This window comes from Poromitra crassiceps, assembly GCF_964638095.1.
Source record: "Poromitra crassiceps genome assembly, chromosome: 3".
Taxonomy (NCBI): domain Eukaryota; kingdom Metazoa; phylum Chordata; class Actinopteri; order Beryciformes; family Melamphaidae; genus Poromitra; species Poromitra crassiceps.
In genome coordinates this window covers 32,881,775-32,907,203 of record NC_139625.1, presented here as the reverse complement: position 1 = coordinate 32,907,203, position 25,429 = coordinate 32,881,775, and the positions used below count along the sequence as shown (strand labels likewise).

General features: G+C 49.0%; 1 protein-coding gene across 2 annotated transcripts in view; it reads right to left on the bottom strand.

Annotated features, from left to right (window-relative positions):
- slc4a11 (solute carrier family 4 member 11) overlaps positions 1–25,429 on the bottom strand; it is a 170,123-nt gene that overhangs the window by 39,268 nt on the left and 105,426 nt on the right. For both annotated transcript variants that reach the window (XM_083634026.1, XM_083634027.1), the window contains exon 8: positions 14,891–15,100. In XM_083634026.1, the coding sequence (XP_083490152.1) occupies positions 14,891–15,100 (210 nt within the window). The remainder of the gene's footprint in view (positions 1–14,890; positions 15,101–25,429) is intronic.

Here is a 25,429-nt window from a genome sequence, read left to right as displayed (position 1 = left end):
CTTTTCACCACACCACGGACACTGTGTGCACTGTAAAAAAAAACACAGGTGGTGTTGTGTTATGTTGTTTTGTTGAAATGTTAATAAATGGGAGCTTCCTCAAACAGCCATCTCTTTCCCGACAATCCCCTCTGTGCATGAACCCTTACATATGGTAATTAAACATTAAAACACAATTAAAAAAAAAAAAAAAAAATATTAAAACACCTGCGGCTTATAGTCCGGTGCGGCTTATATATGTAACAAACAGGCAATTTTGCTGCTGCGGCTTATACTCCGGTGCGGCTTATAGTGCGGAATTTACGGTAATTCATTTTATTATGCAGTAATTCTAAAGTAATTCAATTTCTTTTTGAGAGAAGTAACTAGTAACTGTAGCTAATTCTTAATTTTGAGTAAATTGCCCAGCACTGCAGAGCTTTGACGGTTTTTTGACAGAACAAAGCAATTTACCTCGACACAAAAAACCTGGAAACAAACATTTAAACAGCGCCTGCATTTTTTTTCTTCCTGCATGGGCTCGTTTTATGAAGCCACACATGCTTGTTCAACAAGGCCTGTTCATCCATTAAATTCCTATACATAATGAAATAATTTATTATTACAAGGGAGTCTGTGTGTGTGTGTGTGTGTGTGTGTGTGTGTGTGTGTGTGTGTGTGCGTGCGCGTGTGCGTGTGCGCGTGCGTGTGTGCGTGCGTGTGCGTGCGTGCATGTGTGTGTGTGTGTGTGTGTGCGTGCGTGTGTGTGTGTGCGTGTGTGTGTGTGTGTGTGCGACCTGACCACCATGGCCTCTGGCCAGCATTTGGCTCAGGTTCAATAAACAAAAGTCTCAGAGAGGAATTATTGTCCACCTGTTTGCCATTCATTGTGAATGGTCGATACTGTGAGGCAACGGGGAGGAAAACATCAAAACACAACAACAATTTGGTCTCATTTCTGAACGTATAGGAAAGTGATGTGTTGTCACAGGTGGCCCAACGTCCGTGTCGGATGTGGAAGGAGAGAGGGGTGCAGGGCTTTGCTCTCTCTCTCTCTCTCTCTCTCTCTCTCTCTCTCCAGGGTTCTCACACCTAACATCAAATTCAAGAACTTTTCAAGGACTTTCCATGCCCAACTCCCTCAAATTCAAGGACCCAACATGGCATAGTTTGAGACATGGATCAAGGTAACCTACTGTTACAACACTGAGAATGTTTATAATGAGAACCTGCAGGCTTTAGAGAAACTCGCAGACAACAATTTAAAATAGAGGCTTGAATGTGTGAAGACTTCTCAACTGTGCTGTTACACATTAAGTTAAAAAGAAATCTAAATTTCTATGCTTGCACAAAATATATAAATACAGTACAAGCACTTTCAATGACCCATGTCTATTTATGTCTCTCTCTCTTCTCTATCACAGTTTGGTTTGGTAACTGTTCAGCTGAAGACAGAGAAGAGCTGAACAGGGTCGTGAAAACGGCATCGAAGATCGTAGGTAAGGATTTGCCGAGATTATGCGATATTTATAACGAGCGCATATTGAAACTAGGGCTGAAGATAATAAGGGACCCCTCCCATCCAGCCAATGCTCTCTTTGCCCCCCTTCCTTCGGGAAGAAGGGTACGCAGCATCAAATGCCGAACCACTCGTCTGCGTAACAGCTCGTACCCTGAAGCAGTGAGGGCCCTTAACTCCTCCTCAGTTCAGTTCACCACCCCAACTTAATTTTACCCCCTGGTCTTTTAATGCACCAGACACTTTAATGCATTGTGCACTTTTTTTGTTGCACTAGCCGCCTGTGCCTACCCTGCACTGTACACTGTATTGCATACTGTTTTGCATTTTGCAGTTGTTTTTGATTGCATGTTCCTACTTTTTATACACTGCAGCAGATGTAGTCTGATGTAGTCAGATGTTGTCTGTCTCTCATGGTCTGTTACTGTGATTGTTTTGTCTGTTGAGCATGCCAAGACAAATTCCAATCAATTTTGGTTGATATGGCAATAAAACTATTGAATCTTGAATCTTGAATCTGTCTATATTTTCAAAAACCTTCAAGGCCTTGATTTCCCACCCCCAAATTCGCAAACTTTCTCTCTAGCTCACCTGCTCTCTCTCCCCCAATCCAAGCCTTTGTCTGTCACCTCCTCTCTGTGTGTATATATCCCTCCTCCGCTGAATAGCTCTGAGCCTTTCAAGCCCTGGGATAAACACCTAACCAAAGCCTCCTCGATCAAAACCAAACCAAACTCAACTAAACAAAGGGGAATGTGTGGAAGCCCCGGCCTGTCAACAGCCACATTAGGAGGAGATGTTGGTCCACGGCATTGAGCAGAGCATCTCTGGAGGTAGGTGTGTGTGTGTGTGTGTGTGTGTGTGTGTGTGTGTGTGTGTGTGTGTGTGTGTGTGTGTGTGTGTGTGTGTGTGTGGGTGCGTGTGCGTGGCTAAGGGGTGGAGAGTTCTGACAGGGCTGTGAGAGATGTAAGGTGATTTACCCACTGAGGAGCCTTGGCAGGAGTTGATGCTGATTGATTAGGGAGAGAGAAAAGATGGAGGAGCCAAGAGCCGGCCATGTGTGTGTGTGTGTGTGTGTGTGTGTGTGTGTGTGTGTGTGTGTGGGGGGGGGGGGGGGGGGGGGGGCTAAATGGCAACACAATGTATATCTGGATGTTTTCTACATGTTCAGTCGTATGTCAAAGGCACATTTCATTCCACATTTCATCACTTTTATTAAACAAGATTGTGATGAAATTTAAATATAAAAAGCATACAGGGTTTCCCTCCCTGACTATTGGTGCTTTCACCAAATGTTTACACAATTTTTTATAGTCATCAGTAATGTGGATATAATGATGGGAAAGAACAAGAATGATAGAACAGCTAGAACAGCCTGGTAAAGTTCAGAAAATCACTTTACTTTAATGCAGCCTAAAACAAGGAAAGGACGACACAAATGACATATCACGATATTACGCTATCTAAAATCTAAGATGATATCGAGTCTCATATCGAGTCTCATATTACGATATTGATATAATATTGATATATTGCCCAGCCTCTGGCGGGGGGGGGGGTCTAGGGATAAGGATAGAGAGGAGAAGGGAGAGAACAGGGGGAAATAGGTAGACATGTGTAAATGGGATTGAACAGAGAGTCGTGAGACGAGGAGAAGGACAAGGAGGGTGAGGAAGATGAGGATGAGGAGGCACCGGGGCCATTCAGCAGAGAGAGCCTCCACGCCGACATGACTCGTCTCAGGGCGCTGGGAATGACTCATAATGCGGTCATAAAAACACACACACACACACACACACACACACACACACACACACACACACACACACACACACACACACACACACACACACATAATGGAAATGTGGTAGCCTAGCCTACTGTGGAAAGGTTGTATTATGTACAGTCTATGGTTGTACACATGGGATGCATACACATAACACAACACACACACACACACTCATGACAATAACATCCAGTTACAGACATACACTTGAGAACACTCATACATTGCAACCAGGTACATGCATGCACACACACACACACACACACACACACACACACACACACACACACACACACACACACACACACACACACACACACACACACACACACATAATGGAAATGTGGTAGCCTAGCCTACTGTGGAAAGGTTGTACACATGGGATGCATACACATAACACAACACACACACACACACTCATGACAATAACATCCAGTTACAGACATACACTTGAGAACACTCATACATTGCAACCAGGTACATGCATGCACACACACACACACACACACACACACACACACACACACACACACACACACACACACACACACACACACACACACACACACACACACACAAACACACACACACACACACACACATCATATCCCTCCACTGACAGAACCCCACACACACACACACACACACACACACACACACAAACACGTAACAACTCAAACTCTCCTTCCATGCACATTGCACACAAGCATTGAAGCTTTACAGCCAATCGTGCTGAAAATGGGTTGACTACTCGAAGCTTCATCATGCTTCATATGAGATGAGATATACTGCCTCTACTGGTGAACAGAGTGTAGCACAGTAAACCAGGCAAATACTAACAACTTTGTATTCTATGAACGCCCTTTAGGGTAACTGGTCTGTATAGCGAATACAGTAAGTTTTTGCCCTCAGCACACGGTTTGATTCCACACGTGAAATTGCGTGTGCATGAGGCTGGTTAGTGTTTCTCAGTGGTTCAAACTTGATAATAAAATCAGGTATGCAACTCATATAGTGAAAAAGGTGACAGATACCAGGGCAGACACAAAACCACTCAGAAATCATTCACTTAAGTGCCCTATTTTGGGATCAAAAAGGTGACGGCCACCTCAAGGTGATTAGTTTGCATCCCTGAAAATATTGAATGTGAGAGTGAGTATTTGATGACAATAAACACAAGGACAGAAGAACAAAGGGGATAAATAAAGACAGTGACTTCCTGATAAAGTGGAAGAAAGAAGAATAGGGAGAAAATGCTTGGGTGTCACTTGGGTGGAGATAATTCTATGGGGGTAAAATGGTGTCAGATCAGCTGTAAATGGACAGATTATGATTCACAAATAGATAGTACAATCTGTAAACACATAACACGATCCACAAATGTGAAACCCAACTCACAAATATATTTAAAATCCACAAACACACACACCATGATCCACAAATGTGAAACACAACTCACAAATATATTTAAAATTCACAAACACACACATCATGATCCACAAATAGAATTCAGTGACTTGTATTTCAAAACCAGAATTTCTGTTTGTAGATTGTTTCGCATTTGTTTTCAGAGTTTTGACACTATTGTACCGCTGTTTTATGGTGTAATTTTCTACAAATGCACTCTTCACAATTTGCAAACAAACACAGTCTAACGTTAGGGTTGTGCTACAACCCGGGTTTTACGAGTGAGAACGAGAGCTCTCACTAGTGCCTACAACGCTGCGACGCAGCCCTATGGAAGACTGTCATTTTGCTCCAAAATTACTTATCATTAAAACCTGACCACCCACCCGTAGGTGGCGTGGTACCCCCTGGGGCTGACACGGATCCACGTGACTACGTCACGTCCTGTCAGCCCAGGGATAATCACTCTAATTTCTTCCAGCCGCTGAGATCCGACGCACCCCGTGACGCATCGACACAGCAAGGCTGGGTAGTGAGAGCTCTCGTTCTCACTCGTAAAACCCGGGTTGTAGCACAACCCTAACGTTTTACTTCGTTTCGAACTCAAGCTCTCACTAGTGCCTCAATTCAACCGACCTTGCTGCCGGGAGCACCTCACAGGGCGACCCGAAAGGCACCGGTGAACCACAGCCATATGGCAACGTTCATGCCTGACCGTCTGACATATTAGAGTGGCAACGATACTACTTTCTTGCCACCGACAGCACCGCGTGCGCGAATTGCGAACCGGACACGTCGAGACTGTAGTACCAAACAAAAGTGTGATGAGAGGACCATGAGGCCGCGGCACACATGTCCTCCCCTGAACACCGCGCAACAACGCAGAGGATGTCGCAACACCCCGCGTAGAATGCCCTTAATACCCTCCGGAGGTATCTTACCCATGGCAGAGTATGCCAAAGCGATCGCCTCCACTATCCAGTGTGATAAGCGATCCTTGGAAAGGAGGCCACCCTGGGCCTTCTGCCAAAGCAGACCAACAACTGGTTTGGAGTGCGTAATGAACGCGTCCTGGCCACATAGGCCGAGAGCGCCCTCACTGGGCACAGCATGTGCAAGCGTCACTCCTCACCCGAACTGAACGGCGGGGGACAGAATGCTGATAAGTCTATGACCATAGACCTAAAGCTGACATTAATATTCTTAGGTTGGTAAGCCGGGTTAGGTCGCAACGTAACCCTGCGCCCATCATTCCCAAAACCACACAGGCCTGCTGCACCGAGAGGGCAATCAGGTCACCAACTCTCTTTCCTGACGACAAGGCCAGCAGCAGCGCGGTCTTTAAAGACAGAACCCTTAAATCGGCTGAGTCCAAGGGCTCAAACGGATGACCCATTAGCCCGTCCAGCACCGTAACCAGGTCCGATTTGGGGAAAAAACGCACCGCGACAGCGGACGCAGTTTACGCGCCCCCTTCATGAAGCGCAAGACCAAAGGGTATACCCCCACGGGGCTCCCTTCAATTCCCATATGGCAAGCAGAAATCGCGGCTACGTACACCTTAAGCGACTGCGGGGACTGACCCGCGTCAAGCAGGCTCTGAAGGAAACAGAGAACTGGTCGCACACTGCAGTTCACTGGATCCACGCCCTTACTTGCTGCATAGTGCATCCCACATTATCAGGCAAGCCCTGGGCCAGCAACTGGTCCGGTTCAGGAGCCAGACCGCTAGCTTCCACCTGCCTGGGGAGGGGTGGAACACCTCCCCCTCCGCCTGGGATAGGAGATCGGCCCGTACCGGCAATGCCCAGGGCGGATCTTGCGCCAGGGAGACCAGGTCCGCAAACCATGTCTGCCTGGGCCAAAACAGACTAAAACGAGCCGGAGGCGCTGTTCCCTCACCCTGTCCAACACCTGACGGATCAGGGGGGTCGGGGGAAATGCATAGAGCCCCTCCCTCAGCCATGCGTGCGCTTTTAGCGCGTCATGACCTAACGGGGGCTGTCCTCCTGGATCGAGAACCACAGTGATCGACGCAGGCGCGACCAACCTGGCCCAAACCTGTTCCATCACCCGAGGGCGGAGGCACCACTCCGTATAACGGGGATTGCCTCGAGACAGCAGGCCGGTCGTAACTCCGCCGTCCCGGCAGATAGACCGCTGACACTGAAAGGAGACGGGGATACACCCACAGGTGAATCCCCGCTATGGTTCAGCGCCCCCGACCGCACACCGCCCTGTTTGTTCAGGTGGGCGATCGCTGCCCTATTGTCCGAGCGAATCAGCACATGGTACCCATGTGTGAGCCGCTGGAAGTGTTACCTCCGCAGGCCGGGGGGACTGCGGAGGCAACGTTCTCTTTCGAGTCTGGCCGCATGCAGACTTGTCCGGCAGTGCGGTCCCCAAGAGAGCTCCCAACCAACAATGGGCCCACGGCGCCATTGATGGTGGGCTTGTCCTGAAGCAGAGCCCGGCGAAACGCCTTCAGCTCTAGCACGTTTATGTGGCGAAGCTCCTGAGCCTCCCACCGGCCGTTCGCCGAAGAATGCCCGCAAATCGCACCCCCCCCCCAGAGGGAGGCGTCTGTGCGAATCACCATTCTGAGCGGGACAGGGCCCCACCGAGTACCTCTCGAGAGGTAACGGGGGTCCGCCCATATAGCCAGCGCCTGCCAGGCCTGACCTGTCAGAGGAACCCTGCGATGACGGTCCCCGGCCGAGTCCAGGCGAAGCCTGAGAACCATATTTGGACCATGAGAGCATGTGTAGCCTCCCTAGCGGGAGCACATGCAGTGCTGAGGCCATCAGGCCCAACATCACTGTGCACTGATGCACTGACACCGAGGGCACAGACCTAACGTCCTTGGCTTGCTGTCCGAACCGTGCGAGCCTGTCGCTCTGGCGAAAGGCTCGCAGGAAGTCTAGCTCGAGCCCCAGGAAGGTCGCCGCCTGCGCTGGGACGAGGCAACTCTTCTGCCAGTTCACCAAAAACCCTAAGGTTTGCCGGTGATCGGTCACCACCTTGGTATGTTCCGTGGCACGGACCCTCGAGTCGGCCGCTAAGAGAACGTCGTCGAGATATAGGAAGACGCGGATCCCCCTCGCGCGGAGGGGAGCCAAGGCTGCCTCCACGCACACCGTGAGGGTTCGCGGGCTCAAAGACATGCCGAATGGCAAGGCACAGAACTCGTAAGCCTTCCCCAGGAAGGAGAACCTCAGGTATTTCCTGTGTCTCCTGACCATGTGGACATGGAAGAACGCACCTTCCAGATCCCCGGAAGTAAGAAATCCCCCTGTCTCAACTCGTTGAACAGGCGGGGAAGAGAGCATTCGGAACGGGACTTCCTCAGCGTCTTGTTGAGACGCCGAAGGTCCAATTTTGGACGCATGGAGCCGTCCTTGGGCAGGATAAAGTACCTGTGGTAGAAAACCCAAGCGCACATCTGCCTTGGGAACCGAGCGAATCGCCCCTTTGGCGAGGAACGAATAACCTCCTTGTGGAGTATGTCCATGGCCTCCCCCTCCACGGCCAGATCGGGGGTCCCGTCGAACGTGGGGGCAAACTGTAGCGCGTATCCCCTCTGGAGGGTGCGCCGTAATGGGGACGGGGAACATAGATGCTCCCAGGCATCGAGCCTGTTGGACAAGATGGTCTCTTGTGGCCAAAGGAGCGGAACCCGTCATGAGCATATTGCTGGGCACCGGGACCTTTTGATCCGGTGCCCTGATGGGGGGGCGGGACGTGAGGGGCTACGCCCCCCCCCCCCCGCCGCATGGACAGTTCCGTAGAAGCTGTGCATGCTGGGGGAGAACTTCTTACGCAAGCTCCGCCTACTGACGCGCTGTTGTATCGAAGTAACCCCCCCCCCCCTGCCGTGCACCTTTCGCAGGCTGGGGGGACTGCGGAGGTAACGTTCTTTCTCGAGACCGGCCGCACGTGGACCTGTCCGACAGTGCGGCCCCCAGGCGAGCTCCCGACCAGCAAAGAGCCGTCGGTGTCATTGATGGTGGGCTGTCCTAGGAGCCTCTAGCCGAGGCCAGGCCGTAGCCATGGACCAAGGCGAGCCTTGATGATGTGTATGAGACCCTGGGCGAGCTCCCGACCGAACTCGGGCCTTGGGCACCGAGGACGGTGGGTCTAAAGCTACGAGCCGCAGGCTGGAACTAAGCCCAGCCTTGGTGAGCCAACCGGTGGGCTTGACCTGGGCGCTGCCAACCGAGGCCAGGCCGTGGCCATGGACCAAGGTGCGCTGTGCCCCCTGCCAGGCTCCCTGCACTTGCAGGGGGCGCCCCAACAAGGGAGTGCGACCCATGGAGAGCTCCCAACCACCCCGGGCCTTGGGCACCAAGGGCGGTGGGCTTGTCCTTAGAGCTACAAGCCAAAGGCTGGCACTGAGCCCAGACCTTGGCGAGCTGTAAGCCCCGCTGGGCACGAAGCGCCAGCAAGGAGCGGTACGTCTATTGTAGCGGAGGTAGCTCGCGCCCAATGTACTTAGCACACAGATACTAACTGCACGGGTGCACGCCAGCTATCTGCAAAATACTATCGTTCTGTGCTAAACAGTACTAAATATTGCTATCTGCACGTATGCAAGGCAAGCTAGCTTTCAAACTCCTTTGAGAGCGGACCTTGGTCAGCTCTCAAGAGCTTAGCTGCGGACAAGACCGAGGGTTCAAGGCGCCTGTGCAGCGTGCTCGTGCCCCAGGCAGAACACGCACTTAACGTGCCGATTCATACTCGGCCAAAGTAGTTTTACACACGGCCCATCCCCTCCCTGACTTTCCCTGCTCAGTAGCAAGAGGAAGCAGGAAGCTAATCACTAATAGCAAGCTCCCGCAGGGCGCACCCTATTAGCAGGAGTACTGCTTAAGCAAGCTAGCAGGCTAGCAAGAAGCACAGGCTAGACAGTAAGCAACCCGGAGGCTAGCGAACGTGCGCGTGCAATGGTAACGTAAGCGGCAATAGCCCATCCCGAAGGGGAGGCACCAATACCCACAACCTGTTAACCCGAGAGAACAGGCGTGGAAGCCACTAGCTAAGCTAGCATAAGCACTGAGAGACAAGCGTGCGCTAACACAAGCCTGCGTACAAGCCGGTGCAGCGAGTCTCTACCCTGAGTAACACGGGGAAGCAAGCGTGACCGCAAGCAGAGGCCAGCAGCCCGCGAAGCTAGTCAATCTCAGAAGAAACTCCTCAGGGGGAGTTACAATCTAGTAGATGCTATTTGCACGAGGCAAGCAACACTTAGCAGACAAGCAAGCTGGCTAAGATGGCGTAAGTACTGAGAGAAGCGGCCCACACAACGTGCGGGGCGAGCTCACCTAGCTAGCGTAATCGCCCAGCTAATATCTCAGAGTGCCCCCTTCGGGGCCGACGCCAGAAAGCTACACTACATTTATGTAGGTCCCAGCAACGCCTGTGCGGCGTGCTCCTGCCCTTAGGCATGCACACATTAAATTAATTGTGCCGGTCGTAACCGGCCAGCATAGCCTCACAGCTAATACAGCACCTAGCTGTTCCCCCCCTCTCTCTGCTAACAGGAATAACGGGGTTACCGTGCAAGCTAAGCCTGCAACGGTAAGATAGCTGGAGTGCTACACAACGCTAGATACTGGCTGCACGGGAGCAAGCTAGCTATCTAGCTAACTGAAGAGCATGGCTTCTAGCTACTACTCTCGCACCCTACACAGAGGTAGTCGTTACCCTGTCTGGGGACGCAGCCAGATAGCTGGAGTGCTACAAGCTAGTCCAAGCTAGCTGCACTGAGCAACTCGCTCTATTTAACGTTACTCCTGGAGTAACGTGCGCGCTCTGACAATATAGCCGGCGCCTAAAACAAGCAAACGGACGCTAACGACACGGGTGCACGCTAGCTTATCTGCAAAAACCAGGCTGGCTAGCCTATTGCTCTAGTGCTACACTGTAAGCTAACAGCACGTATGCAACCTAGCTTTAACAGTTTTGAGCGCGGACCTAATTCGGCCCTCAAACGAAAACGCTGCCCCAGCCAGGGGAGCGAAGCAAAGCTACACAGTGGCAGCAAAAACCACTACACGGCGGTAGGGCAGTACTACACGGCGGTAGCAATAAACAGTTAACTAAGGAAGATACTCTTAGCTTTTAGATGACTTGTTCCGACGCCGCAGGGTGAAGGGTACAGGGTCGGGTCCCGAAGCCTGCTTTATCCCGTCCACGCGAACCTCTTGAGGTGGGCAAATCAGACGGAACGAGCCTAGTATCTAAAGCTATGTAAGAGAGCTAACTCATAGTTAACCGCGGAGCTTTCTAAAACACGTCTTCTCAGCGGGTGGAAGAAACGTAAAGTGATTATCCCTGGGCTGACAGGACGTGATGTAGTCACGTGGATCCGTGTCAGCCCCAGGGGGTACCACGCCACCTACGGGTGGGTGGTCAGGTTTTAATGATAAGTAATTTTGGAGCAAAATGACAGTCTTCCATAGGGCTGCGTCGCAGCGTTGTAGGCACTAGTGAGAGCTTGAGTTCGAAACGAAGTAAAACTTGTATTTTCAAACCACTGTTTCCAGACACACATACAAATCATGTGCAATGCACAGTGTTCAAGTCTCAAATCTGTTTGCACATCAGTGTGTGTGTGTGTGTGTGGATCGCTATGCTAGGTCTTCAAGTGTTGAATTAGTGTTTGCACATCACAGCCTGTGTGTGGAATGCATTGCATTTGTCTACAAATCGTTTTGACACTCTTGTTGCGCAGATAAAATCCACAAATGTAATCAGCCAATGGGGGATCGCTTGCAATGGGATGTCCCGCCTCCTCAATAACCCCTCCAAAATAAAAGCACCGGGCTTGTGCCTGTCTGTCTGGCCGGCCGGCCGCTCCCTCATGCAGGAGATGAAGTGGAGAGAAACATGGAGAGAGGCCTGGCTACTGACCTGTAGGGGCGCTGTTTCCCGACCTGCCGCGGCAGGTTTGTAGTTACAACATCAGATGCTTATAACTCCTAGGAAAATGGCTTAAACTGCATGAAACTTTGTGCGTGAAGACATCAGGCAAAAGGTAAGAATATTGTGTTACCTGTAGCCTACATCTGAGAACGAAATCCCTTGTTGCATGTTGTGAGCTTTGAGACGATGCGCTCCATAAAGTGTTCAGACAAATAAATGAAAGCTGCCCATTAAATACTCCATGGCAAATCAATTGAGGTTCTAGTAGGTTATTTATGCTGAAATGATGTTGATATTAGTGGCTAAATTAACGGACATAATAATAAGCTTTACAACCTGCAGAGGACTTCTCTATCGCTGCGAGAATTCTCGCAATACGCTTGTGGCAGTTTCTTCATGATCAGCGCTCCGCATGTGCAAAGCAAACTTGTGATTTTTATCAGCAGCACTTGAGGAAACCGTGAGTTGCTCGTTGATATAAGCGATTGCCCGAACGATTCATTAATTAATAAACTAGTGAACGTGAAGTGAGTCAAGAAGAGCCACACCTGCCCACTACGGATATGCGGATAATGTTAAACATGAGCCACGATTGCGTGGAAGCGGATCTTATACCGGTGGTCGAGGTAGATAAGATACGGAGTCGCGGGAGTGCGCATAGGCCGGCTAATTGTTGTTTAACATGCAGGCCAACCGGCTACAGTGTAGGTGCAGGTTATAATACGGATTCCACTGCATGTTAAGAAGTGGCTTTATTATGTTAATAATACTATATAAGTGTTAATAATCGCATTATAAACATATTTATTGGTAGCTTATAAGACATTTATAAGCACTTTATAACCACCTTTACTAGCTGGTTTTGTTACTTCATTAAGCCTAATAAATAGTTTGTTATTACCTTATTAGCAGTTAACTATGCACTTATTAACAGTTAAATATGTTTTTTTTTTTGCAGGTACCTCATGAGCCCATGCTCACTTCCTGGATAAGCAATGAAAATTTCAGAAAGATCCAAGCGTCAGTTCCAGAGTTATTCAAGAAAAACCTCGTATTGGGTGTTTAGAAGGCTCTGGGAGGCTTAATTTGCATTTTTGTCCCATCATGCAATTCTGCCCCTCTTACACAAAACCCTGAGTGAAACACACATCTCTCAGAATCATTCCCCTCGCCGTTTGGCCATTCAGACATCTGCCTCCATTGAGGCAGCATAATAAATGCATAATAAAGGATTTATTAACCTTAATAAGGCACTGTTCTCGCTTTAGATCTGGTACCTACAAAAAGCATAATAAGTGCATAATAAAGGATTTATTAACCTTAATAAGGCACTGTTCTCGCTTTAGATCCGGTACCCTTCAAAAAGCATAGTTAACTGTTAATAAGTGCATAGTTAACTGCTAATAAGGTAATAACAAACTATTTATTAAGCTTAATGAAGTAAAAAAAAACAGCTAGTAAAGGTGGTTATAAAGTGCTTATAAATGTCTTATAAGCTACCAATAAATATGTTTATAATGCGATTATTAACACTTATATAGTATTATTAACACATTCACTGCCAACAGTTTTTTTTTTTTTACTGTAGGTAGCTTCTGCCAAGGTTTTTTTTGAGGATTCTGGCTCATCTTTCAAGAGCCGAGGATTATTTTCTGCTAGGACTTTGTGAACACAAAATATCTCAAAATAACTAATAGAATGTGTGCTTTCTCTGTCTAAAAGAGTTAGTTTGAAGAGTTAGTAGTTATGTAGGCATTAGCAGTTGAATGAGATAAATGGATTTTTAGAACCACCTCACGTGCCTGTGATTATGGGTGCCCTTGGGCAAGTGTGTATACTGTATTGTGTTTGTGTGTGTGTGTGTGTGTGTGTGTGTGTGTGTGTGTGTGTGTGTGTGCGTGCGTGCGTGCATGCGTACACTTATTCCACAGTAAGCATAAGCTAAGAGAGAGAGAGAGAGAGAAAGAAAGAGAGAGAGAGAGAGAGAGAGAGAGACTAAACTACCGTAATAGTTTAGTCCAATATAACAGCACCCCCCCCCCCCCCCACCCCTGCAAACTCCTCCCCTCCGTGTGTGTTTCTCCTGGCTCTGCAGCGGGTGTGTCACAAGCGAGTTTCTGCTGCCTGTCTGCTGCCTGTCTGCTGCCTGGCGGCCCCTCGTCGGGCGAGCCTGGATGGGGCTCGTTCGTTTCTTGGGGTTTCGGTTGAGAGCTGGGATGAAGCTTTGTGCGATTCGCTTTATGCTGCGTGTTTCAAAGTGTGTTGCACCCAGTCTATTTTTGGAACCCCCCCACCGTTGTGCGCCACCGTTGTGCGCCAGCGCGAAAGCGTTTTCGCCAAACCATTCTACAGTATGAGAATGGTTTCCTCACGCTTTTCCCTGCAGTTTTGGCTCGGCTTTCTTTACTCTGGAGAGCACTGTCGCCACTTAGTGGGTCGGTGGAATGGGTTGTACACGTTCGGTGGCTCCCATATTTTTATAGGAGATGTAAAAGGGTTTGATCCACGTTTTTTTTTGACGAGTTAACTCGTCCACGGCAGTCAACCGTTGGATTTTTTTTGACGAGTTAACTCGTCCACGGCAGTGAACGTGTTAACATACTAATAGTGTTAATAAGCACCTTATAAGAGCCTTATTACCTATTAATTCACGCTTATTAATAGAACCTTAATATAAAGCGTTACCTTTTTTTTTTTTACAGTGCACCTGAACGCAACATGCAAGATACCATTCTGGCCAATACTCCACTTCTGTTATAGCATTTTTAGTCTGGAATATGGAATATCTTTCAATAATCTATGATTAGCTGCTAAATTGTCAAATACCGCCGTCTGCTCGTTACCCAGGCACTTATGTATGTACTTAACCTAACTAACTTAACCTAACTAACTATCCGGCGTGCACAACATTGTCACACTAAACTCCGGCTGACACCCCAAAAACCTACAATCCGCTACAGAAAAATGTATATTGTTTGTTTATTAACTGGCCCCTGGCCTTCTATCATTTCACGAAAGTGGCCCCCGGGCAAAGCAAGTTGAGTATCCCTGCGCTAGTGCACCGACCAGGACTCATACCCATGGGCTTCCCACCCGCAGACACGGCCAAGTGTGTCTGTAATTGTGTCTGTAGGAGTGCTTTTACCTCTACAGTATGCAGACCCCTCTCCCCTGTGTCTCTCTCGCTCTCTCTCTCTCTCTCTCTCACACACACGCACCACACACACACGCACCGCACACACACACGCACCCACACACACACACACACTGCCCACCTTGAGGGGTTTGTGGCTGCGGGGGTCAGTCTCCTCTTCCTCCAGGGCGATGGGCTGCTGGTTGGCTGCGGTCAGCTGGTGCCTCTGGAACACCAGCGCCTCCTTGAACTCCTCCTGGGTCTTGGTCTCCAGCAGCTTCTGTCTGAACGAGATGTCGGAGAACATGGTGGCGAACGTCCTGCCCAGCTCCATCGCTGTCTTGGTGCTTTTCTGTGGAAACAAGGGCCCATTAAATCATTAATGATACAATCTTTTTTCTACCATCTCAGTATTTAATGATACAATCTTTCTTTTTTTTACTACTGTATCTCAGTATTTCATTGTAAAATGCTATAAATCTCTAGCAAGGCGGTTCCACCGTGCTTGAGCTTGTAGGCAGGTCCTGTGCCTGTCAGCAGCAGGACACAGCAGCAGCAAATCAAGAAGAAGTTATTGGAGCACACGGACAGTTAATGCGTTTTATTAAGGTGCAAAAATTAAAGCGTAATGTTTCAATGTCAGTACACCTTCATCAGAGTCCTATAAAGAACGCTATAAATCTGTTTTGGAATAATGGCGCTACCAGTGTTTCGGGGAAAAAGCAAAAATGTGGCACAAGGAAGCTCAGCAGGCCCAAAGTGAATCAGAAAACAGAAAAGAGAAAAAAAGAGCTTCTTGGATACTTATAGACAGATTTTAATTACAAAGTAAAGTACATGTCTACTGCAATAGTTAAAATCTTCAAGAATAGACAGGGGCACAAAACGCTACCAGTGTTTCAAAATCATAGATGATTCTTGTTGACAAACGTCTTTTTTACTACTTTACTAAGCAACCCTAACTTAAAATGGGTCTATTTTACTCTGTTTTACACAGTATTTACAATAATTCCGAATAAACAACCACACGTCACATGTAGAGATTGTAGAGTGGGCCTTTACCAAACATGGGTCCCATCTGTTTGATATGGAGGAAATGCATGTAAACATGACTCCTTCAAAGACAGGTTGTGTAGGTTGCAGGTTTGCTGGGCACTTGGGGAGCTTTTGTCAATAATCTCACATCTGTTACAAATAACGCTGTCACAAGTCACAAAGTGCCAGCAAGTGATATAATGACGTCCTGGCAGGCTGTGGGACAGCGCGGTGCCAGGGAGCCAGGTGGTGAGGAGACCAACATAGGCGGGATCAGTGCGTACAGTAGCAGCTGCAGCAAACAGAACCACTAAAGCCTTTAAGCTTTTTTCACAGGGAGAAAGTGGTAACGGAATTTCAGCCAGAACTGAAAGGACTTGGTTCATCTGCAGGCTCTTGGTTCATCTGCAGGCTCTCTCTCTCTCTCTGTGTGTGTGTGTGTGTGTGTGTGTGTGTGTGTGTGTGTGTGTGTGTGTGTGTGTGTGTGTGTGTGTGTGCTTCTCAGTAGAACAGTAGAAGATGCTTTCAGATGTGAATTTCTGTAACAGTCAAGAGTAAAGGTGAATTGATGCTCAGACCTGAACGTCTTCGCCGCGCCTCATTGTGGGTAGTGCCGTGGCTAAGGAGCCTCACTGTGGGTAGTGCCATGGCTAAGGAGCCTCACTGTGGGTAGTGCCATGGCTAAGGAGCCTCACTGTGGGTAGTGCCATGGCTAAGGAGCCTCACTGTGAGGCTTTCATGCAGCTCCCTAACAGTGTGATGGAGCGTTGGGTTGACGCGACTGACGTGAAGCACAAGAACTGTGATTGGCCATTGGCTTGGGCCACTCGCCGACTGGCTCAGACGCTTCCACCTCTGGTGTGTTCCCAGCCAGGAACCGATAAATGTAAATTATTTTTGCAAATAAGCATGCAAAAATTACAAAAAATGCAGATTGCAAAGATGTGTAATTGGCCTGTTACATCATTTGAGAAGAAAGAAAATCACTATTCATGCCAGGGGATCACCCCTGCTCCTGGTTGCTCCCCCCTCGCTCTGCGCACTGTGGACAGCTGACAGCAGTCGTGTTCGAGTATGACTGTCTAGCTGCCGCGGACAACGTCCCAATGCGAGGATAGACATTACGTTGAAGCATATATCTCGCTTGAGGAGCATCGCATTTGTGAAATAAGAGCATGCACGGAATTCCTACTATCATTATACGTCCATTTACCATTTAGCATTCACGTTCAGCAAATTTACACTGGGTAAATAAAGCCACAAAAAAAAAGACAATTACTATGAAACTCTCATGATGGTGAGTGATGCCAATGGCCCCGCCTCACTCACCATAGATTACATACATTTGCCAACCAAAGGAATTCCTACTATCATTATCATTATGCCACTTCAAAGAGCTGTCTGGCAGAAACAGTCACCATCAGGGATAATTGAGGCATAATAATGCTTAATGTTTATGCGGGGCCTAGATTAATGTCTCTGAGAATGCCATTAGTGGTTGGGATTGCCGACTATACGACTGGCAGAGAGGGTGCTGGAACCTTGACGGAGAGGCACCGGCACAATGAAGAGTTCATGGGAAAAAAGAAAGCAAACAAACAAGCAGGAAACATGATGTAGTTAGCTGTGGCATCGCTGATTGCCAGAGAGTCACTTGCCCCCCCACAGCGGTTCCATGGTTTGATAGTGGGTTGGTGAACAGTGTGTGTATGTGTGGTAAGGGGGGGAAGGGTGGGAAGGGGGAATGTGGGGCCAGAAGTGTTTTTCAGGGGGGTTCCATCTGGAGGGGGGCAACAATCAGAGCCCTCTGAAGAGAGGAGAGAGTGATGGTGGTTGTGTGTATATGCCTGTGTGTGTGTGTGTGCGTGCACACCTGTAGATGTGTGTGTGTGTGTGTGTGTGTGTGTGTGTGTGTGTGTGTGTGTGTGTAATAGAGGACTGGATGAAGGCTTGAGTGGTTTGATGTGAAGCAGAATGGCTTCATTTTAACAATTTTCAGACGGCAGCCCGTCTTTATTGTCACACAACACACTACAACACATGCACGGAGGGCCACAACACACACATGCTGACGGTGGCCGGTGAAATTTGTCCTCTGCATTTAACCCATCCTGGCTTTGTCCTTTCCTCCTGGGGCAGGCCAGGAGCAGTGGTCGCTCTCTCGTACAGCGACCGACTTCGGATGTTGTCGTCACTGGTCGGATGACGATGACGATCTGATCTTCTGCATGTTTTTAGTGGGGGGGGGGGGGGGGGGTTATATACGGAGGAACCCCCCTGGGGGAGCACGGGGAGAACATGCAAACTCCACACAGACAGAAAGGCCCTTATGACGAGATACCCCACCTGGGCAGTAGGCACTGAAGATATGGGGGGGAACACAACCACAGCGCCCACAGTGTCCCAGGCGAGAATCGAACTCAGGACCTTCTGACTGCGAGGCGACAGCTCTACCACTGAGCCACCGTGCCCCCTCATGTTTTGATGGGAGGAAGGGCGAGGGTGTTACAGGACATGTGGTCTCAGTCGGCTACAGCAAGCTCTTCATAACTGAAGAAAACAGAAGCCCACGACTGAGCAGCGACACACCAAGTTCAGCCAACAGGACACTTGTCTTGTACGCACACAAGACGACTAGTGAGCGGCCGTTAGAAAGATTTCAGAGCCAGTCAAAACTAAGATAAAGGCTGAAACTGCGTAGGATTGAATTTAATTTAAAAGTATTTTACTGAACTGAAATAACATTACAAAAAAGAAAACGGGGCCAGCACTCTCAATTTCCTTTCAGTTTTTTAATAAATCTGGGTCAGACCACAACAGACGCATTTCAGCCAAAAGCCTTCCTCAGCGTTCAGCTGCAGTAAATAACATTAAAATGAAAACAAATAAATATTATGACCCTACAATATGGAGTATGGAGCAGCTCTTGGAAATGTTTCAGTTTAGAGGACGTTTCCTTTACAGTACAGCCTGCCAAGCGAAGTGAGAAGGAATCCAAAGTTACTGTAATATTCTATCATTTAATCCACAGTTGGGTTTTGTTCTAAAAAAAAGAAACAATACTTCTTAATAGGATTTCATGAAAGCCGGCTGACTCTAATTATAATTCTATGAGCAGACTAATCCCAAAAAGTGTCATTTGATGGACTGGATATATATATTTCCTTTTAAAGAGCTGCAAACAGAGCAGAAGGTATGCAAATCACTTCACCAATTACTGGTATACTAGCAGCGGGACACTTGCAGTTGCATTGATATGGTAAGTTGAATTTGACACATCCCTAGACTTCCAGCAAACACAACTTTCTTTGACATTTTACTGGCAAAGACGAGCGACAACAGCCAAAAGACTGGAAGAGAGGAAACAGAAAATCTTCTCTACTGGCTCTGGACCCCATCGTTCCTTAAAATGAACCACAGGCAAATAAACCAAATAATGAAATAATTAATTAGTGCATGGATGGTCATGAATTAAGGGATGAACGAATGAATGGAGGAATATATTGACTGAATGAATGTTTAGATGGATTAATGAATGTGTTGTAACAGTAGACAGTGAAAGAGTCGCAGCGCCTTAACAGACGGCCATGTTAGCCAACCTTGCGTGGAAGCTGGATTCGCACCTAAGTGGTTTAAGTTAGTTCGTGATTAGTCTCACAGAGTCAGACCCACCGTCGACGTCAGGAGGCTTCCAGCGACGGAGGGTCTGAATCACAAGTCCAAGCTCCATGCAGATGCTGCAGGCATAATCTGGTTGGCTGGGCTGTGACGGAAGTTACGTCATACACCGCGTCATACAGTGTGCCTTTCATATTACAGTCCGGGCAAGGAAACATGTTCAGTGAGTAGAGCACCATGAAGAGACTAGTCTCGCAGTGCCAGGAGCGACCAAAAAGTAGCAATAGGCAGACCGGTCTGTCTTGCAGGAAGAATGAGTGGGCAAGATAATTAAATGGCCACGTTACAGAAAGTGTGCCAGGTCCATGGCATAGATGCTTTCAAGGACGTGCTTGTTGCAGTTGTTGCAGTTCACCCGGCGTCGATTTAGCTGATGCACACATTCCGAATACACCACCCACGAGGTCCCTGGTTGTCATGCACAATTTCTTGTTTTTTTTGCTTGGGGGGTGGGCATCAGGGGCGGCGCCAGGTTTTTCAGGGCCCATGAAAGGATACCAAATCGGGCCCACCGATGCCGCCATTTGTTTTTTTGGCTATTTGAAGCCCGATTTGGAGGAATATCTCATTTTAAATTAATATTCAGATTAGACTATTGTAATGTCATTATTTACCCTTTCTCACCTCCATATCATCTATACCAGCTCTCCTTGCCCTGTTGAATCATCATGCTCTCTCTCTCTCTCCCTCTTTGCTCTGAATACCCCAGAGTGAACAAAGAAATACTATCAGTAAACTAATGACTTAGAAAGAATATTGATACACATATGGAGTCCAACAGGAGTCTGTTATTATAGACTGTTGTAGGCCAGGGACAACAGATTTAGTATGGCTTGCAAAAAAATAATCCCTGCATTGATAAAGTTGTTCTAATCATTCTGATTGTGATTCCATATAGCGCAAACGTTACACACAGGGAAACCGCATCAAACTATTTAGAAATACTCGGGCGGGGGAGGGGGTGCCTATTGGGGGCGGCTGTAGCTCAGGAGGTAGAGCGGGTCGTCCACTAATCGCTTTGGATAAAAGAGGTCGGTGGTTCAATTCCCGGCTCCTCCATTCTGCATGTCGAAGTGTCCTTGGGCAAGACACTGAACCCCAAATTGCTCCCGTTGGTGTGCCAGCACCCTGCGTGGTAACCTGCCTCCATCGGTGTGTGAATGGGTCATAGGTGTAGTGCTGGTGTAACGTGGGGGAACGGCGTTCCCACACTTCTCCAAGGGGTGTTTTGTGCGTTATTATTTACGACAGCCTGAAGAAGAGTGCGACTGCAACACGTTATTATGGAACCCACCGCGGTTCTTCCCAAGGAAGAAAAACAGCAAACACCTGAATAATGTCATGGGCAAACTGGAGGAGTGCAGAAATGCCCGTTGAGCCGTCAGTGGCGGCAGTACAAATCAAATTGGCAACTTTGATTATATTTCATCTGCGCATTAAAGCCATGGTCTCCCCCCTGTGCGTAATTGAGCAGCGCCAGCTCACCTGATCCAGCCGCTTTGATCTCTGTTACAGCTCCCGATTCGTACGCTACAAGCAGAGAATATGAACTTATATTGCTACAATTAACTCATTAACAGTGTGTAACAGAATACATTCACTGTGCAACAGAATAGCCTACATTCTGACTGTGTGTTATGGAACGCATCTACCAGCGACAACAACAACTGGGCCAAGTTAGAGAAAGCGTGTTAAACCAGAATAAGGGACTAGAGAAAGCAAAACAAATGAAAAATCTGAGCTGGCGATGTTGTTTTGTTGTGGAATGCACAGTGCATGGAGACCTGCACGGCTGCCTTGACCGAATAGAGGTGAGCATTATTTCTTTATGAGAATGCAAAATTATCTCAATTTGGCCATACCAGCCATAATTATAATAATTTTGAGCATATTATGCATCATAATTTAATATTTTATTTCATGGCCAGATGTGGCCTTTCATAGCTCGTGCAAGTCGAGCTGTTTATGTTATGTGCTTTTGTCCCATGCGTGATGCCCTCGCGCTGCCTATGATTTATATTGACACTGAACATTTGTTTCACAAGCGAAAATAATTTTGTTCGGGGCCGTTAATGAAATTGCCGGGCTGGCCGCAGTGTTTGTGATGTGGGAGATCCGAGCTGTCAAGAGCCAAGAGAAGAGCTGTCAAAAGGGAACAAAACACTCGCTCCTGACCAGGGACGTGCAGAAAACATTAGAGGGGCAGGGGCTCAAATTCTTAAAAGGGCACTTCGGTGCAGAAATGCCACCGTCTGGAGGGCAGCGGCGAAAATTTCAGGCAATTTGAAGACCAATTTAGTGGTATAACTCATTTTAAATGGGGGGGGGGTGGCTCTCTGTATAATTCTTTGTTTTGACAAACATACATACCTGATTCACGTTGACTGATATATCTGTCAGTGTGCGCCTGTGCTGCTGTTGTTCAGTCTGCATGTGGCTGAGTGCACACTGCTGGAGTGGGCGGGGACGGGCCGTCTCGCTCTCAACAGTCAATGGGCAAGCCACGTGCGGTGTTTGGGCTGCTGCCTTCAGGGGCGGCTTAGAAAAACACTGGTCCATGCAGAGGCCTATTAGAAATGGTGCATTCAAGGCCAAGAGAGCTCGGAAAAGGCATTTCTCTTTGAATGCTGCCTTCAGTGAAAGGGCAATTTCCACTGAAAAAAAGGCAGGGGCTCAAGCCCCCTTTGATGTCTATGTGTGCACGTGCCTGCTCCTGGCCAATCCCGGCGCTTGACTGCTGTGTAGGCGGGCACAGGGCGTGGTTTTGCCGGAACCGCCGTGGGTTCCACAATAATGTGTATTTGCTCGCTTCATTGGTGTCAGTGCGTGCGTGCCTGCGGGGGTGGGGGGTTGTTGGGACCTGCGTGTGTGCCGAGGGAGGGGGGTGTTCCCCATATAGGTGCATTCCCCCACTTCTCCAGATAGCACTACACCTCTGGAATGGGTGAATGTACCTACTGACTGTAAAGCGCTTTGGATAAAAGCGCTATATAATGCAGGCCATTTACCATTTACCATTTATCTAAAATACCTTAAATGTCAATGACAACATTGACCCTTTCATTTGTTTAATTGACTCTCTTGCCTTATTTAGACATGATGCTGCTGCCTGATCTCACTCACTGCGCATTTCTGATAGAAGCCATGCAGGGCAGGCAGCTCTGCGTGGTTTGGGGGCGGACTTGAGGCAGGACTGAACCATTTTATGAATATCGAAGGGGGAGGGGGGTGGATGATTTTTTTTGCCAAAATGCAATAAAAATAAAAATAAACCATTAGTTGTACAGTATTAGTACATTGTGAATAAAACATTCTATTAATGATGATAGGTTAATAATTTAATACTGCAATTTCCAGAGTCTTCAAAAATGTTTAAAGGGCCCTTGGAATCATCCACCCCCCCTCCCCCTTAAAGCGCCCCTGGCGGGCATTAACCACTTTTCAGAGTTGTGTTCCAAACATAGATATTGTAATAATCCGCTCCCGGGATCATTAAGTGAGGAGGAGAAGAGGCAATACTTGGTACAGTCTTTATTCCTGGTTCACACTCATAGCTTCTAGCTACACACACAGCTCCTAGCTACACACACGTCCAGTCCGGCTTCCTCGTATTCTCCGACTCCCTCCCCACCCGAGACCGGAAGTCCCCTATACACTGGCTGGTCCGCTGCCTTCACGTAACGTCGTAATCGCCACCGACATGTCAAACTCTGGGTCGCCACATTACCCCCTCCCTTCTTAGGCCAGCTCCCACGCTGGCACCCACAACCCACACATATCCCCCTGTACCAAAACACACCAACACATCAACGCTTTTCCCCAATATCTTTTTTCCCTATCCCCACATTAAATTCTAATTCCCCACAACAGTCTTTTCTTTTCTTTTTTTCCACACACCATCATCTACATCATTGACATTTTCCCCCTTTCCTTTTACACTCATTTTCACTCACATTTCAATTATTTAAACCACCACCATTTCCATCCCCCCTTTCAAAGCTTCTGTCCCATCTGAAGCACTCTAGTCCCTCCCAACCCCCAGTGGGGTTAGTCCTTCACAGGGTGACTCTCTTCGGTCCCCCCTCTGTGCCCTACAGTCATCACATGCACTGCAGTAGCTCCGCACATCCCCCTTGTGTTTTCCCCAGTAGAAATCTCTACGGATGCGGCTGAGTGTCTCTTCAGGCCCAAAATGACTGGATCCGGGGGGACTGGATCTGGGGGCCCTATGTGCCCACCGTAGCACCAATCCCCGCAGGTAGCTGCGTACAACCCACTGGGACCCCTCGCTTCCGTGCCCCTTTCTCTCCAAAATCCCCTCGTCCAGACGCAGGTCCGAAAACATGTTCCACAGTCCCTTCGTGGCACCGGAACATGTGTGAATCTCCTCCACAGGGGGCCGGCGTCCGGCCGCTACCCACCCGTACACCGGACCGATATCCGCATCCTCCATCTGTCTGCAATCCCACTCATACACGTCGGCCCTGTCGTCGTCGTCCAGGACCCCCTCTTGCACTTGCTCGTTCTCCCGTCCCGCTCCCCCAGGGGGCGGCGTGTTGAGGTCAGCGGGGGTACCACAACCGGCCGCAATCTCCACCTCGGCCTCCTTCACAGCAACCGTGGGGGGTGTGGAGCAGTCAGGTTGGGCTGGTTCCTCCGGCGTTGACCCCTCTCGCTCACCCGGAGACACGAGCGTTGCTCTCCCGACCGTAACAGCGTTGCAGATGATGTCCTCTACCATGGGGGTTGCAGAGCAGCTAGGCTCCTCCGGCGCCAGCAACACCCGTCCATCTGGACACGCAGTCCACACTCTCCTGACCTGAATGACCTCTTCCCCCCGGCTGCACACATTCTCCTCTGGAGACACAATCGTCAGTCCCCCGACTCGAATAATGTTCTCTTCAGCCTGTGTCCCTCCTTCGTCCTCCACAGACTCAGTGCAGTTCCTGGCCAAATGTCCAGGCTTCTTACACGACCAACAGAGTCTCACCTGCCAGCCGCCTGCGCATCTCTCCTCTCCCGCTGTCCTCTGTCCTCTGACAGCCTCCGGACACTCCCTGGCCAGATGTCCAGACGTCCCGCACGACCAACAGACACCCGGGCGCCCCCAGTACCGTTGCTCCACGTACCTGGTTTGCCCCGAATGAATGCTGTGACACCACCTCGCCAGATGACCCTGTGCTCCACAAGTCCAACACAGTCTCTGCGGCTCCTCCGTCCGCTTTTCTCCGTGCTGCGTGACCTCCTGCAGCCGTTTCATAAGCTCCTCTGCCCAGACAGGCGTCGCTTCCAACAGCCGTCTGATCTCCTGCATCAAGCGGGCCTCCACGCCGGCAAGCACCGCGCTGAACTCCTGCTTCAGGCGTGTCTCCATGCCAGCCAGTACCGCGCTGAACTCCGGAGTCGGTAGCTCCTCCCTCCCCCCGTCCAACGACGAGGGTCCACCAACGTGTGCCATTCCACGTGGTGTTTGTAGCAGTTAGCACACCAGCTAACCCCCAGCTAGCACACCAGCTAGCCTCCAGCTAGCACGCACAGCTAGCCTTGCAGCAGTTTAGCAGACACAGCTAACCTTTCAGCAGCTAGCAGACACAGCTAGCCGCCCACGCCTGGCCGATCCTCCAAGGCGTTAATTTTCACTTCTTCTCCGCTCCTCCTTGCCCCTTCTCACACGCCAACTGTAGCACTCAAGCCGGCCTACTTGAGGGAAATCCAGCCCGATTAGCTTGCAGCTGGCTGGAACCTCCGCGACGAGCAGCAACAGTCCGTCTCTCCGTTCCTCTTTTTTTGATGCTACCGCACGAGGCGAGCGGCAAAGTTCGTAGTTAACACTTCTGTACACCAATGTAATAATCCGCTCCCGGGATCATTAAGTGAGGAGGAGAAGAGGCAATACTTGGTACAGTCTTTATTCCTGGTTCACACTCATAGCTTCTAGCTACACACACAGCTCCTAGCTACACACACG